At 46.7% G+C, this 16,013-nt stretch overlaps 2 protein-coding genes across 13 annotated transcripts in view; one reads left to right on the top strand and one right to left on the bottom strand.

Moving 5' to 3' along the window:
- ASH1L (ASH1 like histone lysine methyltransferase) overlaps positions 1-2,288 on the bottom strand; it is a 58,806-nt gene extending 56,518 nt beyond the window's left edge. The window contains 1 exon segment of the mRNA XM_087943666.1: positions 2,056-2,288. The gene's annotated coding sequence lies outside the window, so the exon portion shown is untranslated.
- A 52-nt stretch (positions 2,289-2,340) lies between these two features.
- Positions 2,341-15,526, top strand: DAP3 (death associated protein 3). Of its 12 annotated transcripts, none has more exons than XM_087943656.1 (14): positions 2,341-2,546; positions 3,191-3,289; positions 4,443-4,492; positions 4,790-4,906; positions 7,261-7,362; positions 7,537-7,645; positions 8,293-8,385; positions 9,664-9,794; positions 10,251-10,331; positions 11,187-11,342; positions 12,324-12,383; positions 12,517-12,606; positions 13,655-13,772; positions 15,375-15,526. In XM_087943656.1, exons 3-14 carry the CDS (start codon positions 4,451-4,453, stop codon positions 15,458-15,460), a joined length of 1,185 nt encoding a protein of 394 aa, XP_087799782.1. In that variant the 5' UTR covers positions 2,341-2,546; positions 3,191-3,289; positions 4,443-4,450; the 3' UTR covers positions 15,461-15,526. The 12 variants fall into 12 exon arrangements, with proteins under 12 accessions (XP_087799782.1, XP_087799785.1, XP_087799779.1 ...); XM_087943659.1 differs by having other exon boundaries at positions 2,342-2,546; positions 13,655-13,776; positions 15,379-15,526; XM_087943653.1 differs by having other exon boundaries at positions 2,522-2,799.
- Positions 15,527-16,013: the final 487 nt, after the last annotated feature.

Genomic DNA, 16,013 nt, shown 5'->3' with positions numbered 1-16,013 from the left:
GGAAATCAAGTTTATTTAGAAACCCTCTGTAAAAGTTTCCAACTATGGAACTGTATGGTCAAGAGTTTATCATATACATTTTACAAGGTTCAGCCACCTGAATTTCCATCATATTGACAACCAAAAAAGTATTTTTTATAAAAAGATATCTAGAACTAGAAGTCTACACACATAGACACGTAGTTAAACAAACCAGTAGAGACACACATCGCAATTAAGAAGAGGAAGACTTAGACACCAAGATCAAGAATTCTGGAACTGTACCACAACCTCCAGTGTAAACAGTGAGGACCCAAGAATCTGACAACACAAAGTCTCAACACGAGGGAATCCCACAAGGATTGTGTGTGTAAATTCCCTTATTGCAATTTATCCCCCATCTGGCCCTGGACACTATAAAACAAAAAAAACCAAGCGCGAAGAGAGTGTGAACAAAAATCCCCAAAGGGAAACCTACAAAATTAAGCTTCGAAACTGCAACCGACTCAGTCAAACTCCCCAATATAAGGGGCCTTGCCAAAACACCAACATGTAACAAGTCCCCCCTTCTCAAAATACTTTGCCAAAATAGGACCCCCACCCAACTAGAGATCAAGCAGCTCTCTTGAGCCATCATCTCTCATATATCTAGGTATCTAGGGGGTGGATCCTGCATGCACATGTATAACTGTACACCTATGCATTTATGAGATACCCTCATTGGAAGTATACACGGGTGTATATAAACCTATGTATGCAAGCATAATACATCCCCCCCATAAACATGTGCATATTCAAACATAATACACACACCCATGACACAATGCCTATAACTGTGCACACAGTTCTAAGACTCACACATAACACTCAGATAAAGGTGTGCATGTGTAATATACTCCCCCCACAGATGGCTGCACCTACAGACTTAATAGACTCAGATAAAGGTATGCATGCACATCTAATACACACTCAAATAAAGGTGTGCTAACGTAATACGCACACACTATACAACTCCCCCTATAAACAAGTGCACACATCTTAACACACTCACGCAAACGGGCTCTCACATACATGACACTTGAAGATATGCTGACAGGTGACACTCCCCCATAAATGGGGACGCATGCAGTCCTAATACTCAGGTGTGCAGGCACACCTAATACACACTCAGATAAAGGTGTGTTCAAACAATACACACACACACACCATACAACCTTTCCCCCATAAACACACAAACCTAACAGATGAAGGTGCCTGCACACCCCCACCCCCATAAACACAACACACATATTGATACACGTAACACACAAAGATGTGCTCACACAATACACAAACGCCATACAACAGCCCCCACCCCCCAATACACGGGTGGACCCGCAGCCCTAACAGATTCACACAAACGTGCACTCACACACATGACACACAGGTAAAGGTGTGCATGCACCCTCAGGACACTCCCCCATAAACGGTGCACACACACACACACACACACACACAGAGCTAACAGATTCAGACTGAGGTGTGCACGCACACACCACACACACTCAGATAAATTTCAGCACGCGCACACACACACACCCAAATACTCCATGCACGTATTGATACACACACACACACCCAAAGGAGGTGTGCTCACATAATACACACGCCCGTACCCCATGCACTCCTCCCCGCCTATGAGCGTGTGCACACGCAGACCTCCCAGGCTCAGATACAAGTGTGCACACACACACATACACACACACACACTCGCAGAGGGTGGCACCTCAACCCCACCGGCCGCGTTTGGATACCAAGCTTTTAAAACACCCACCAGACCTCCCCGCCCCCTCCGCTTCCCCAAAGGGGTCCCCCCCTTTTCCGCGGGAGCCCCTTTCCTGCCCCCTCGCAAAAGCCGAGAAGGGCCCTAGGCGAGCGGCTCTTCCCTTCTCGGCCTCGGAAAAAGTCCTGTCACGGAGCCTCGCCCGCCTCGGCCTAGCTGTCAGGGCGGTGGCACTGAAACCCCCCGCCTCCTTTTTCTCCTCCTCCTCCGTCCCCCTCCTCCCACCCCGCCGCCGCCGCCGCCTCGCAACTCACCGTATCGCGGCCAGGCTGCCGCCTCATCCCGCAGGCCGGATGGCGGCTGCGGCCGATGCTTGGAAACCGGAACGCCGGGAGGCAAACGGCGGCCTTCGGCCTGCCTCCTTCACTCGCCCCCTCACGCTCCTGAGGGCGGCCGCGGATCCAAAATGGCGGCAGCGGCGGCGGCGACGGCGGCGGCGGCAGCAGCGGCGCTCTGGCCTCAGCGCGCGCCTGCGCGCTCCTGTCTCGCGCTCGAGCGCGCCCTGGCCACGCCCACGCCTCCTTCCCTCCCTCCCTCCCTCCCTTTTTTTGCGGGTGGGGGAAACCAACCTTACTCTTCCCTTCAGCGCTGGATGCCTCGAAGGGGAGGGAGGGAGAGAGAGAGAGAGAGAGAGAGAGAGAGACGGAGGGGGAGCCTCCGCCAATCAACGCCGGCCGCTTGCCAGGCGGGCCCGCCCTCTCCACAGCCCGCCCGCCAATCGACGTCGCCTTGGCGTGAGAGGAGGGTGAGGGAGGAGCGGCGCGTACTCGCTGCTCCTGTGGGGAGGGGGGCGGTCAAAGAGGGAAGGGAAGGAGAAAAAAAAAAAAGATTCGGACGAAGGAAGAATGTCCCTTGCCAGGACCCGTCGCCCGAACACGGAGGCGCCGTCGGGCTGTGGCGCGCGGCAGATTAAGATGGCGGCGCCCAGCACGACGGAAAACTCCTGAGGGACCGGCGGAGATATTTTTTTAAACCCTTCACGGCGATCTAGCACGTCGGTTGGCTTTTTTCCTCCTTTTTTCTCGTAGGAAGTTATATTTCGGTTTTGGCGGAAGGTGGGGATGACAGCCTTTTGGGGGGGGGGCTGTTTTGCTTTTATTTCCTATTTAATGCGAGGTTTGTGAGGGGGGGACGACACACAGAATTAGGCACCTGTCATTCTGCCTGTCGTTTCTCTTCATATAACTTCTGGGGACGATCTTGTGAGCGAAGACGGCCTCATCCTTCAGCCAGGGGCTTGTTCTCTCCTTCGAGCCTACCTCGCAGGGTTGTTGTGCAGCCTTCCCGACATTGTGGGGGGGCTCCAAATGGGGGACAGGCTGCTTTGCTGTAGTGGCTACGAAGTGGAAAAGCTTTCTGTGAATTAAAACGTATTCCTTTAAAAGATAGATGAAAATAGAGCTTAAGTTCCTTGCATCCGAAGGAGAAGGAGAAACAAATCTGAAGAGGAAAAACGGCACTAAACAATCCAGCAAGAACCCAATACAGGTAGTCCTTGGTTTACAACCACAACTGAGCCCAAAGTGTTGCTCAGTGAGACATATTAACTGAATTTTCTCCCTTTTGACCCCCTTTCTTGCCTCAGTCGTTAAGCGAATCATTCAGTGGTTAAGTTAGGAACACAGTCGTTAAGTGAATCTTTGACTTTGTAGGTCGCAAAAAGGGGATCACGTGACCCTGGGACACTGCAACTGTCGTAAATATGAGTCAAGCATCTGAATTTTAATCAAGTGACCATGGTTGTTGACGCTGCAACGGTCGTTAAGGGTGAAAAAAAGGTTGCAAGTCACCTTTTTCAGTGCCGTTGTAACTTCGAACGGCCACCAAATGAATTATAAGTCGAGGACTACCTGTATGTTCTGTGTTGGAGGTTGGAAAGCAAAAATACTGAAAAATGGAGAAATGGGGGTTTCTTTTTTGGGAAAAGGCACGATTGAATGGGAATCTCATTGTCTATTTTGTGGCGATGAAAGAGAACGTAGGAAGACAAGATCCTTTCGCATCTTATTTACACATTTTCTAGAGTTGGTTTGCTGGCTCTCTACCGTAATAGATCTGGAAATTTACAATTTCTCCTTTACGCCGTCAAGAGAGTTATATCACTGCTTGGCTTTCAGAAAGTTAAAAAGTGAAAACCCTGCTTAGAATACACATCTTGCTACCTTTTGTTTAAAACAACTGCTGGTATTATTATTATAGCATACCAGTGTGGTATGCTGGATGCTCTGCAGTGGATAAGAAGATGCTCCAGAGTGTATAAATAGAGCACAAAAAATCATCGGTTGCTCTCTTTCTTCTTTGGAAGAGATTGCGAAGACCAGACTCCTCTCTAGAACATTAAAAATCTCCACAGACTGTTCTCATCCTGGACATTCATATTTTGATCTGTTACCATCAGGGAGGCGTTATAGGTGTCTTAAAATGAGGTCTAATAGATTGAGAAACAGTTTCTTTTCCAAGGCAGTAATTGTACTGAATCAAACAGTGCATTTGTGATTCAGTCCTATTATTATTATTTTAATTTTTAAAACTCTGTAGTGTGATTGTGATGTGGTGTTGGGGCACTGTGCTGGAGTAGCTTTCAAATTTCATTGTATTCGTGGAATGCAATGACAATAAAGGTATTCTATTCTATTTTCAGGAGGAACAATGCTGAGGAGTTTGAGAAAACTCATCCCTCGGGGATACCAGGTGAGTTCACCCACCTGCCTGTGATTTGGGGACAAGGAATGGTTTTTTGAGGTACCAAAAGGGATCACAATCATGAAAAGGGATCACAACCATGCTGCTCTTTTTATCTTCAGGCTAAGGATAGCCAACTACTTGTTTCTAAATATGCCTCTCCTTTTTAAAAAAAGTTTTGTTTCAGGTTTTTTTTTTAAGTTTTTCTTTTTTTTACTTTTAAGGCATTTTTAAGCTTTCCTTTTTCTAGCTGTTGTTTTGAAAAACCAGGATATCTCCCTACTCACAGGCTCTTTCTCCCCTTAGCTGGAACAGGATGGCTTTCTCTATCCCAGAACCTGGCAGAGGGCAGTGTCAACTCAAAACGTCCAGCTTCCACCAGAAATGCTCAGAGCGGCCCTTGTTACCAGCCAGAACGACCCAGTGAGTTAACATTAGGAGGCGTGGGAGTTTGGAAGGGGTCAGCTATTCTCGACTGGTGACCACAATTGAGCCCAAAATTTCTGTTGACAAGTGAGACAGTTGTTAAGAGAGAGTTTTGCCCCAGAGTTTATGACCTTTCTTGCCACAGTTGTTGAGTGAATCACTGCAGTTGTTAAGTTAGTAACTCAGTTGTTAAGTGAATCTGGCTTCAGAAGGTATCAAACAGTGACCCCAGGACACTGCAACCGTCATAAATATGAGCCAAGTTGCCAAGCATCTGAATGTTGGATCACATAACTATGGGGATGCTGCAACTATTGTAAAGTGTGAAAAATCCCTTTTTTCGGTGCTTTTTGTAACTTCAGAAGGTCCCTAAATGAACTGTTGTAAGTCGAGAACTACCAGTATTTCCAATTGTTTGTGGACTCCGGCAAAGGTTCGTGACTCTGCCAAGCAAAGTAGAATATTTATTGTTGGATCAAGCTTGTGTGTGTTCATTTGGGAAAATAATGGTTGCCTTGGTCAGCATGAATTGCATTTGACTGTAGGATCTAGTTATAATTTGGTGATCGTTTTAAATTATAAGTAAGCAACCACCTGCTTCGCTCCTTCACCTTTTCTCCGGCATCTACTTAACTTGGATTGATGGGGTAGGGAGGTCAGCCTTTTGAGGTAAACCACAAAGACTTGCAGGATTCTATTACTGATTTTTGATTATGTGCCACCAATTTGGGTTTGATTCCTAGCAACTAAAAATATAAATTTTGTCTATGACAATCCGTCCTTAATCTGTTCGTTCAAGTCACCCAATGGTGCCCCCTCCAGCTTCCTGCTGGTCAACCTCTCTTCCTTTCCACCTTTCCCTGCATGGCAGCTTTTTCATTAGGTCCTCCTCTAATTGTGTACATATCTATTAGAATACCCTACAAAGAAAGTGAATTCTAGTTTTCCTATAGAGTTGATTTTCACTTCCACAATTTACCCACAGCCTCCAAGGGAATTTGTTTGAGGGTTCCCAAGTCCGCTCGCCACCTGTAAGAAAGCTGCAATCATTCTCTAAAAAATCTGGAATTACAGTTATTTCTTTATATAAAGTGCAAGCATACTTGATGCCCTAAAAATGGCCAATGTGCAGCTTTTGATTGCAATTTTTTTAAAAAAAAATCATACCGGGTGGTGCCATCGCAGCCCTTTCACCAATGATGTCTGTAGAAATAATCAAACAGCCCTGGCATTCTAAAGAAACACATCTAAAAAAAACAGAATTTCCCCTTAGGTGTGTATTTGCCAGGGAGAACATACCACAATCATCTTCATTGTTACAATAAGAACCGCAGCAACCCAAAATGTGGCAGGCAAAACCGTCCTCGGGAGGTTTTTATAGCTGCTTCTGCCATTGAAAAATATTTTTTTTCTCCCCTGCTGAATCTTCTGGGGGGTCTCCATGGAAACCGCAACAGGCAGGCAAGACCCTGTGTGTGTAACACACACACACACCTCCTCCCAGCACTAGTATGGGGCCATTCCCTGCCATCCAGAGTCTCTCAGTTGCCTGGCAACTGATCTTTCCCTGTTGCTTGGAACAAAAAAAAACCCCAGTGTGGGTCTAGGCACCCAGAACTGATGACGGAGGTGGATTTAAACCTATTTTTCTCAGCTCGAGATCCCCAGCGGATCAAGAAAGGAATCTTAGCCCGCTGGGCTAAAGGCGTCCTCGGTCCCACGTCTTCAGGCTCAAAGAGAGGGAGAATGTTTGCACGAAGGCTGAATGGCTTTTATCCAGAGCTCTCCAGATACCCCAACCTGGTGGATAAACGGCAAGATATGTAGGCAGTCTTTTGACTTAACAACAGTACATTCAGTGACTTATAGCTATTTTTCACACGACCATTGCAAAATCCCCGTGGTCACATCATCAAAACTCAGATGCTTGACAACTGACTCACACTTAATGACGACTGCAGTGTCCCAGGGTCACGTGATCCCCTTTGGCGACCTCTTTGACGAGCAAAGTCAACGGAGAAGTCAAGTTTCACTTACCGACCGTGTTATTAATTTAACAGCTGCAGCGATTCACTTAACTACGGTTAGCAAGAGAGGCGTGTAAAACGGGGCGAAACTCGCTTAAATGTCTCACTTAGCAGCTTAAAAGTTTGGGCTCGGTTGTGGACTACCTGAATGCTCCTTGTGGTAATGCAGGCCGGTGATTTGTCCTTCCTTCCTGTGGTTCTCTTGAACTCCTTGGGAATATTTCATCCTAATTCCCACAACAACAAAAAGAAAAAACAATTCGGCGTGATAGTCAACAAGAACTGAACTCGGCCATCGTCTCTCTCCTCCTTTCCATCTTGCAGGCCAAACACGGTGAAGAGCACCTAGGTCAATATTACACCATTTCTCCTGAGGAAGTGAAGGAGGCCCTTCCTCACGGGCTACCAGCACGCTTCAAACTCCAGGTGACGCGTCTGCCTGCCTTTCAAAATGTTGCAGGGCGGACCCCAGGGCTGGGCCCTCGAAAGCGACAAAAGCTCTTTTGCTCGAGCCCAAAACTTCGTGCTGATTTCGCTGAAATGATCTCTCCCTCTCTTTGAAGGTCTTGACTTTCTCCCTTTTTCTCTTTTCCCCGGCAGATGAAAACCTTCAACGAAGCTTGCGTCATGGTCCGACAGCCGGCGGTGGAACTGATCACCTACTTAAAACACACCAACTGGTCTCATCCAGCCGTCCGGTATCTCCTCTGTATCCTTTCTTGTTGCTGTTCTTTCCACGGAACGAGACCGGGCAAGTTTCTGGTCCTCGTGCTAAATGTAGTTAACAGAGGAGGCTGGGGGTTTGATCCTAGATGGAGGCAGGTATTTCCCTCTCTTTGGGCACAATGAGAATATGATCTGCTGAACAAAACTCCACATTGGCAACAGGAAGGGCATCCGGCCAGTAAAACACTCGGCTCCATCTGGTTGCCCAGATTCCAAGACGATGATGATGATGCTAAAATAGTTACAGAATAAGAACAGGGCTACACTCAGCCATCTGCGGGATCCCTTCTTATTCTAAAGATCTGTGTAGTCCTTGCTTAGTGACCGTTCAAAGTTACAAAGGGCTTCCCCAAGTATATTTATGACCTCTTTTCGGAGTTACGGCGGCTGCTCACATACACACGTCCGGTCACGCGATGGCAATTCTGAAAGCTTGCCGCCCAGCTCAAATTTAGAGTATCCTGCAGTGACGTGACCCCGATGTTCAGTGCCGTTGTAAGTTGGAATGGCTGATAAAACAAATAGCCATAACTCCAGGAGTAGCTGCTGTACCTGCATGCAGGCACGCACACATTCTTCCACGGTACAGATGACAGGTATGGGCTGTGGCTTCCTTAAACAGTCTTGAAGATGGAGAGAAGAGTACAGGAAAAACCATGGTTCTCTGCCACGCCGTGCATTATTGTGCAAGGCAGAATTGGGTCATCATTCACATTCCAGACGGTAAGAACAAACAGCGATAGCACTTAGGCTTGTATGCGGCCCCATCATGCTTTACAGCACTCTCGGGACAATTTGCAACGTAGGAGCATTATTTACACATTGCCCGCAACCATCTTGGTCTTCGTTTTACTGTCCTCGGAAGAGTGGAAGGCTGAATCAACCGTGAACCCCCTCCAGATCAGAATAACAGAGTTGGAAGGGACCTAGGAGGTCTTCTAGTCCAACCCCCTGCCTAGGCAGGAAACCCTACACACCACTTCAGACAAATGGTTATCCAACATCTTTTTAAAAACTTCCAGGGTTGGAGCATTCACAACTTCTGGAGACAAGCTGTTCCGCTGGTGAATAGCTCCCACTGTCAGGAAATTCCTCCTTAGTTCTAAGTTGCTTCTCTCCTTGATTAGTTTCCATCTGTTGCTTCTTGTTCTGCCTTCTGGGTGCTTTGGAGAATAGACTGACCCCCCCTCTTCTTTGGGGCAGCCCCTCAAATATTGGAACCCTGCTATCATGTCACCCCTAGTCCTTCTGCCCACAGCCTGGATCAAACCTCCAGGCTGTCTGCAGAGTTAGCCTGCAATAATACAGCAGTCCAATCACCAGGGGCTCTTCTGAACAATGCACCATCCATGTTGGCCAGAGATCGTGGTTCCCCCGCAGAAGCCGTAATGTAACGACCCATTAAAAGCATTCCGCATTTTTATATTCCCTTCCAACTTTTTCTAACAATCTCTCTGTTTTGAGTTTTTCTTTTCTGGTCATTAACATACAAAAATCCTTGGGCAGCTAATGTCAACTCTTTTGTCTGTATTTTTTTTTTAAAAAAAAAGGTTATTCCAAACACCTGTTCTTTAAAAATTGGGGGCAATATTCTTGACAGCAGAATGTTTACAAGATCAAGGAGAATATATATATATACATATATACATATATACATATATTATACATATATACATATATATATGTATGTATGTATGTATGTATATATATGTATATGTATGTGATATGTATATATATATGTGTGTGTATATATATATATATATATATATATATATATATATATATATATATATATATATGTGTGTGTGTGTGTGTGTGTGTGTGTGTGTATATGTATATATGTATAATGTATAATATAATGTATATATATTGCAAAAGGAGGCCATTTCATTTGGTGACGTTTGACAGGATGGCTGCATTTTCGGCCGATGCGTGGCAGATGCTGGACACCTGATGTTTAAAATGAGACGTTTGGTGTGTTCTTTTTTCTTCCTCTTGTAGCTCACCTCTGGGTGAAGAATTGCAAAGAACTGGTCCCATCTTCTTACAATAACGAGCGGTTAGACCAGCCCGTGGAGGCCGCAAACTGGCTGAAGAATTTCAGAACCACCAATGGAAAGCTTTTAGCCCAGGTTGGCAGAATCTCTCTTTTAAGCTTTGGGGAGGGAGAGAAATTTAAAAAACAACAACAACCATGGACTTGATTATGGGTCATCCTTGATTTACAACTGTTTGCTTCATGAACATTCAAAGTCACAACGGCACAGAGAAAAAGGGACTGACGACCGTTTACAACCGTTGCAGCATCCATGGGGGAGTATAACAACCCTGTGATTCACTTAAAAAGCGGCAGTGAATATGCTTAACAGCCGTAGCAAAATTTTCCCCCATTCATTCCCAATAGAAAAATTTCGGGTCTGAATTCTATTTTAATTTTTCCACATCTCTTCTATCCATTTCTGAATTTTCTGCCGATATGTTTGGGCTTTCTTGCAGTTCCGCCATAAGTGATAATATGTCGCAATGTGACTTCTCGTTTAGTGGATTTTTTTTTGATTTTTTTTTTAAATGGTCCCTCTCCGCTGCAGATCAAAACCAAACAGAAGTACATATGGGGCAAGAGAGACGTCACTGAAGAAGGCTGTTCGCTGAGCGACTTGGCTGAGAAGGTGAGGCATGTGTTAAAAGTGGAAGAACGGTGGGACTCATTTGCTGTCGTTGTTGAATCACACCAACCGCCTGTGGGGTAGTTTATTGCTAACTCGGGTGATCATTATTCATGGCTGTTTCATGACTAAGGAAGGTCTCTGAGGAGCTTTATGGATTTCCCTTAAAAGGGAGCCGGTTTGTTGTGGTGGTTCACGGGCTGGATTAGAAAATGGGAGATGGGGAATTCTAGTCCCGCCTTAAGTATGAAAACCGGCTGGGTGACTTTGGCCCAATCACCAGGAAACGGGGAGTTCTAGTCCTACCTTAGGCATGAAAGCTGCCTAGATGATTCAGGAACAATCACTTGGAGAGGGAGAGTTCTAGTTCTGACTTAGGCATGAAAGCCAGCTGGGTGACTTTAGGCCAATCACCAAGGGATGGTGAGTTCTAGTACCATCTTAAGCATGGGCTGGTTCATTCTGGGACAACCACCAGGAGATGGAGAGTTCTAGTCCTGCCTTAGGCATGAAAGCCAACTGGGTGACAGTGAGTTCTAGTCCTGCCTTAGGCATGAAAGCTGGCTGGTTGATTCTGGGGCAATCACCAGGAGATGGAGAGTTCTAGTCCTACCTTAGGCATGAAAGCCAACTGGGTGACTTTGGCCTAGTCCCTTCCTCTCAGCCCGACCCACCTCAACAGGGTCGTGGTTTTGGGGGGGGATACAAGAGTTGGGAACCTTAGGGAAGCCACCTCCAATTCTTGGAAAGAAATTTGGGGTTTCATCGCCATCCTGCAAAGCACGGAGCTTGTAGCCTGGTTGTTGCGCTGGATGGCAACACGCCCCGCTCGTCTCTCTTCTTCCTTCCTTGGCTCAGGGCTTGGCTTGGGTGACGTACGCCAGCGATGTTGTCGGGGTGATCTTGAAAGAGCTGAAGCGGCAATCTGGCCAGGGATCCTTCCGACTGCTGGTGGCGGTGGACGGGATCAACTCCCTTTGGGGGAAGACGACGTTGAAACACAACAAGCAGACCGTAGGTTCCCTCGTTCGACCTGCCTTGGAGTCACACTTAAGCGACACTCGGTTTTAAGCTTTGGTGTGTCAGCTTTGGAAGCCGTATTTTTACTCAGCAGCTTCTAAGCTGCCACATCTTACTGCCTAGGAATTTGGGAAAGGGGGAATTTCATGGAGAGGTGGAAGATTAGACATAACAACATTCTTCTCGTTAAAAGTCAAGGACAAGTCACTCTGTACCTGCAAAGGAACGTGTCCAGTTGGGATGATGGTTGATTGGGCCATGGGACGGACTTGGTGGGTGCAGGGGATGGGGTTTTTTTTAAATTTTCAATTGGGAAAAGAAAACCCAAGAATTCCCCGATTCGAGTTTTCCCAGGTGTGCCAGGAGGACTTTCTTTAATAAATTCTTACTTGAATGAACTTTGTTTCCGAGGGCTGAATGAAATGGGGGGTTTCCTTAGAACACCGACACGAGGCTTAGCACCTAACAGCGGCCCTTGACTTAAAGGCCATTTGTCCTGTAGTGGATGGAAACTAACCAAGGAGAGAATCAACCTTGGAACTAAGGAGAAAACTTCCTGACAAGCGAGGACAATTAAACCAGTGGAACTACTTCCCACCAGAAGTTGTGGGCGCTCCATCACTGGAGGCTTTTAAGAAGAGATTGGACAACCAATCTGAAATGAGATAGGGCAGAGGGGTGGAATAGAAGACCTCCAAGGTCCCTTCTGGCACTATTATTCGGTGTTCTAACCATCCCAGTGGGAAGTCCTCAAGGAGGGTGACGTAACGTCTTTTTTGTTCCAATGTTGCTGAAAACGTAGGATTTTTTTTTTTTTCTTTCTTTCTTTCTTTCTTTCTTTCTTTCTTTCTTTCTTTCTTTCTTTCTTTCTTTCTTTCTTTCTTTCTTTCTTTCTTTCTTTCTTTCTTTCTTTCTTTCTCTCTCTCTCTCTCTCTCTCTCTTTCTCTCTCTCTCTCTCTCTCTCTTCCTCTTCAGGTTTCCGTGGAGGAGCTGACGCTGATACACAATCTCAGGAAGATGGTGGAGAACGATTGGGTGAGGACAGCACCTTCCCTCCCAGGAAACTTAAGACCCATTCAGAAACCAAGCGAGAGGCCGGCGGCTTCTAGGAGGCTGACCACGGATAGGGGTTGCGGCCCTGACCGTGTGGTTTCTTGTCTGTTTTCAGGCAGGAGGGTCCATCGTGGCCACGCTCAGCCAGACAGGAGCGCCCTTCACGCCTCGACCGCTTTACTTACCGCATGAGTTGCTGGGACGGGTGAGTGGGGAGCTGGTTTGAGGGAAAACGGCCCTTCATAGCAGCCCAACTCTCATCACCCCAATTAGCCTATTCAGAAGGACCTTGATAGACTGCCTGACCTTCCTGGTTTTCCTGTCGAGGTTTCATTCACAAACTAAGTAACGTCGTCAGTGCTAGGAGGGAGAGGAGGAGATGGAGGAGGAGGTAATTAGCTCGCATCATCGGTGCTAGAAGGGAGGGTGGTTTGATAGGACGACGACTGTGGGGTCCTTGGTTGTTTTCTGGCAGACGTTTCATGACCCCACTAGGTAACATCATCAGTGCTAGAAGAAAGAGTGGTTTGCAGAGAGAGAGAGAGGAGGAGGAGGCAAAGCATTGTGGGGTCCTTAGTGCTCTCTGAGCGTGGTGGTTTTCTTGCAGACATTTCATGACCCAACTAGGTAACATCATCAGTGCTAGAAGAAAAAGGGGGGTTGTGGACAGGGGAGAAGGAGGGGGGAGGAGAGGAGAAGGAAAGGAGGAGGAGACTGTGGGGTCCTTGGTGGTCTCCGAGCTTGGCTCTTGCAGATGTTTCATGACCCAACTAGGTAACATCAATGATAGAAGGGAGTGGGGTTTGTGGAGGGGAGGAGAAAGAGAAGGGAGAGGGGGAAAGGAGGAAGAGAACTGTGGGGTCCTTGGTGCTCTCCGAGCTTGGCTCTTGCAGATGTCTCATGACCAGAGAGGGGTTTGTGGAGGGGGAAGAGGGAGAGGGAAGAACAACTAGGGAACATCATCAGTGCTAGAGGGGAGCTATAAATCCTCTTTCTGGGACTGATAATGTTCCCTAGCTGGGTCATGAAACGTCTGCAAGAAAACCACCGTTCTCAGACAGCAGGAAGGAATCCACAGTCCAGCCCAGAGCTGCCAATATTCTATTCGAAAGGAGGATGGAGGCCTGGAGGGGATGGTAGGTCCCACATTCCAAGTTAATGGCCCTCCTCTCCCTGGGCAAGCGGAAAGGATCTCATTGTATTCATTTTTTCCATTCCCCCCCTCCACCCACCCCTTATTTTCCAAACTCCAGGACGGTTTCGCCGCCCTCGATCCTTTCGTTCCCATCGAGGTTTGCAACTACACAGATGCGGAGTTTGAGTGCTGCTACCAATATTACCTGGAACGCAAGTGGCTGCAGCACGAAAAAGGCAAGTTGAGCTGGTTTCAGTCAGTTCCCTGGCCTGCTTAAAAGGGCAGAGTGCTAAAAGTCGGAGGTTTGTTCATCTCGGCATCAAGGCCCCAAGGCTAAAAACCAGGCGATGGCGAGTTCTAGTCCTGCCTTAGGCATGAAAGCTGATTGGTTGGCTTGGTGCCAATGAACCAGGAGATTCTGAATTCTAGTCCCGCCTTAGGCATGAAAGCCAGTTGGATGGTTTTGTGCCAATCACCAGGAGACGGTGAGTTCTAGTCCCGCCTTAGGCATGAAAGCCAGTTGGATGGTTTTCTGCCAATCACCAGGAGACGGTGAGTTCTAGTCCCGCCTTGGGCATGAAAGCCAATTGGATGGTTTTCTGCCAATCACCGGGAGACGGTGAGTTCTAGTCCCGCCTTAGGCATGAAAGCCAGTTGGATGGTTTTGTGCCAATCACCAGGAGAGTTCTAGTCCGCCTTAGGCATGAAAGCCGATTGATGGTTTTCTGCCAATCACCGGGAGACGGTGAGTTCTAGTCCCGCCTTAGGCATGAAAGCCGATTGGATGGTTTTGTGCCAGTCACCGGGAGACGGTGAGTTCTAGTCCGCCTTAGGCATGAAAGCCAATTGGATGGTTTTCTGCCAATCACCAGGAGACGGTGAGTTCTAGTCCCGCCTTAGGCATGAAAGCCAGTTGGATGGTTTTGTGCCAATCACCAGGAGAGTTCTAGTCCCGCCTTAGGCATGAAAGCCGATTGGATGGTTTTGTGCCAATCACCGGGAGACGGTGAGTTCTAGTCCCGCCTTAGGCATGAAAGCCAATTGGATGGTTTTGTGCCAATCACCAGGAGACGGTGAGTTCTAGTCCCACCTTGGGCATGAAAGCCAATTGGATGGTTTTGTGCCAATCACCAGGAGACGGTGAGTTCTAGTCCCGCCTTAGGCATGAAAGCCATTGGATGGTTTTGTGCCAGTCACCAGGAGACGGTGAGTTCTAGTCCCACCTTGGGCATGAAAGCCAATTGGATGGTTTTGTGCCAATCACCAGGAGACGGTGAGTTCTAGTCCCGCCTTGGGCATGAAAGCCAGTTGGATGGTTTTGTGCCAATCACCAGGAGACAGTGAGTTCTAGTCCCACCTTGGGCATGAAAGCCAATTGGATGGTTTTGTGCCAATCACCGGGAGACGGTGAGTTCTAGTCCCGCCTTAGGCATGAAAGCCAATTGGATGGTTTTGTGCCAATCACCAGGAGACGGTGAGTTCTAGTCCTGCCTTGGGCATGAAAGCCAGTTGGATGGTTTTGTGCCAGTCACCAGGAGACGGTGAATTCTAGTCCCGCCTTGGGCATGAAAGCCAACAGCCCACCTAACGGTGGTTGTGGGCAAAATAGGAGGAAAGCAGCATTATTAGGAACGTTCATCACCTTGAATAATAATAAAGACAGTATTTTAAATAATAAAGGCAGGATTTTTTTAAAAAAATGCTAACGAATAAAATAAATGAATGAAACTTGCTTGTAAGATGATTGTTTGTATGTGTTGATTCTGGAGCCAGTTCCTAACCTGACCCTTTTTTCCTTTTTTATATATGAATATGAAATTCTTTCCATGCTGAAATAGCCAGCACCAAGGAGGGGAGAATGGAGCTCCGTTTTCTCTCTGGACGCAACCCCGGACTGTTTGAACGAATCAGCGCTTTCTTATAGCCCAGGATCTCCCCCACAGGCCTCATGGCTGAAGAAATCCCCTTGTAATAAATGTTTGAAAAGCTTCCCCTTTGCCATGTGCTCTTTGTACGCTCTTCCCTAGGACTTTATTGGCAGTGAAAGAAATTAACCTTCTAAAACCAGGCAAAATCCCAGAGATACCAATAAAAATAGAGATTAGGTACTGACTAACGGTCTACTTGGGTGAAAAAAAATGCAATTCCACTGTATTACACCAGATGGTATAAAGATAAGATAAATTTATTGTCATTGTGCTCAGGAACCTGAGAACAACGAAATAAGGTGCTCTTTCGCAACATACAACTAAACAACACCAAAAGATGTATACAAATAACAATATAAAACAAATTAAAACAAATAACAATTTAAAAACTACAACCAGGATATATGTGTTAAGACCACCAGATTCATAACTCTGCATTTAACCTGATCACAGCACTTGGGTAAAAGCTATGTTGAAAGATGATGGCTCTCTCAGGCTTTGGGCTAATTAATTTCAAGTCTAGATGCTCATATGTAATATTTAATATAT

The sequence above is a fragment of the Notechis scutatus genome, chromosome 14, assembly GCF_049901735.1.
Source record: "Notechis scutatus isolate UNSWTSFEM ecotype Mainland chromosome 14, rNotScu1.2, whole genome shotgun sequence".
Taxonomy (NCBI): domain Eukaryota; kingdom Metazoa; phylum Chordata; class Lepidosauria; order Squamata; family Elapidae; genus Notechis; species Notechis scutatus.
The sequence above is the reverse complement of the archived record's forward strand: the minus strand, read 5'-3'. Positions and strand labels throughout refer to the sequence as shown.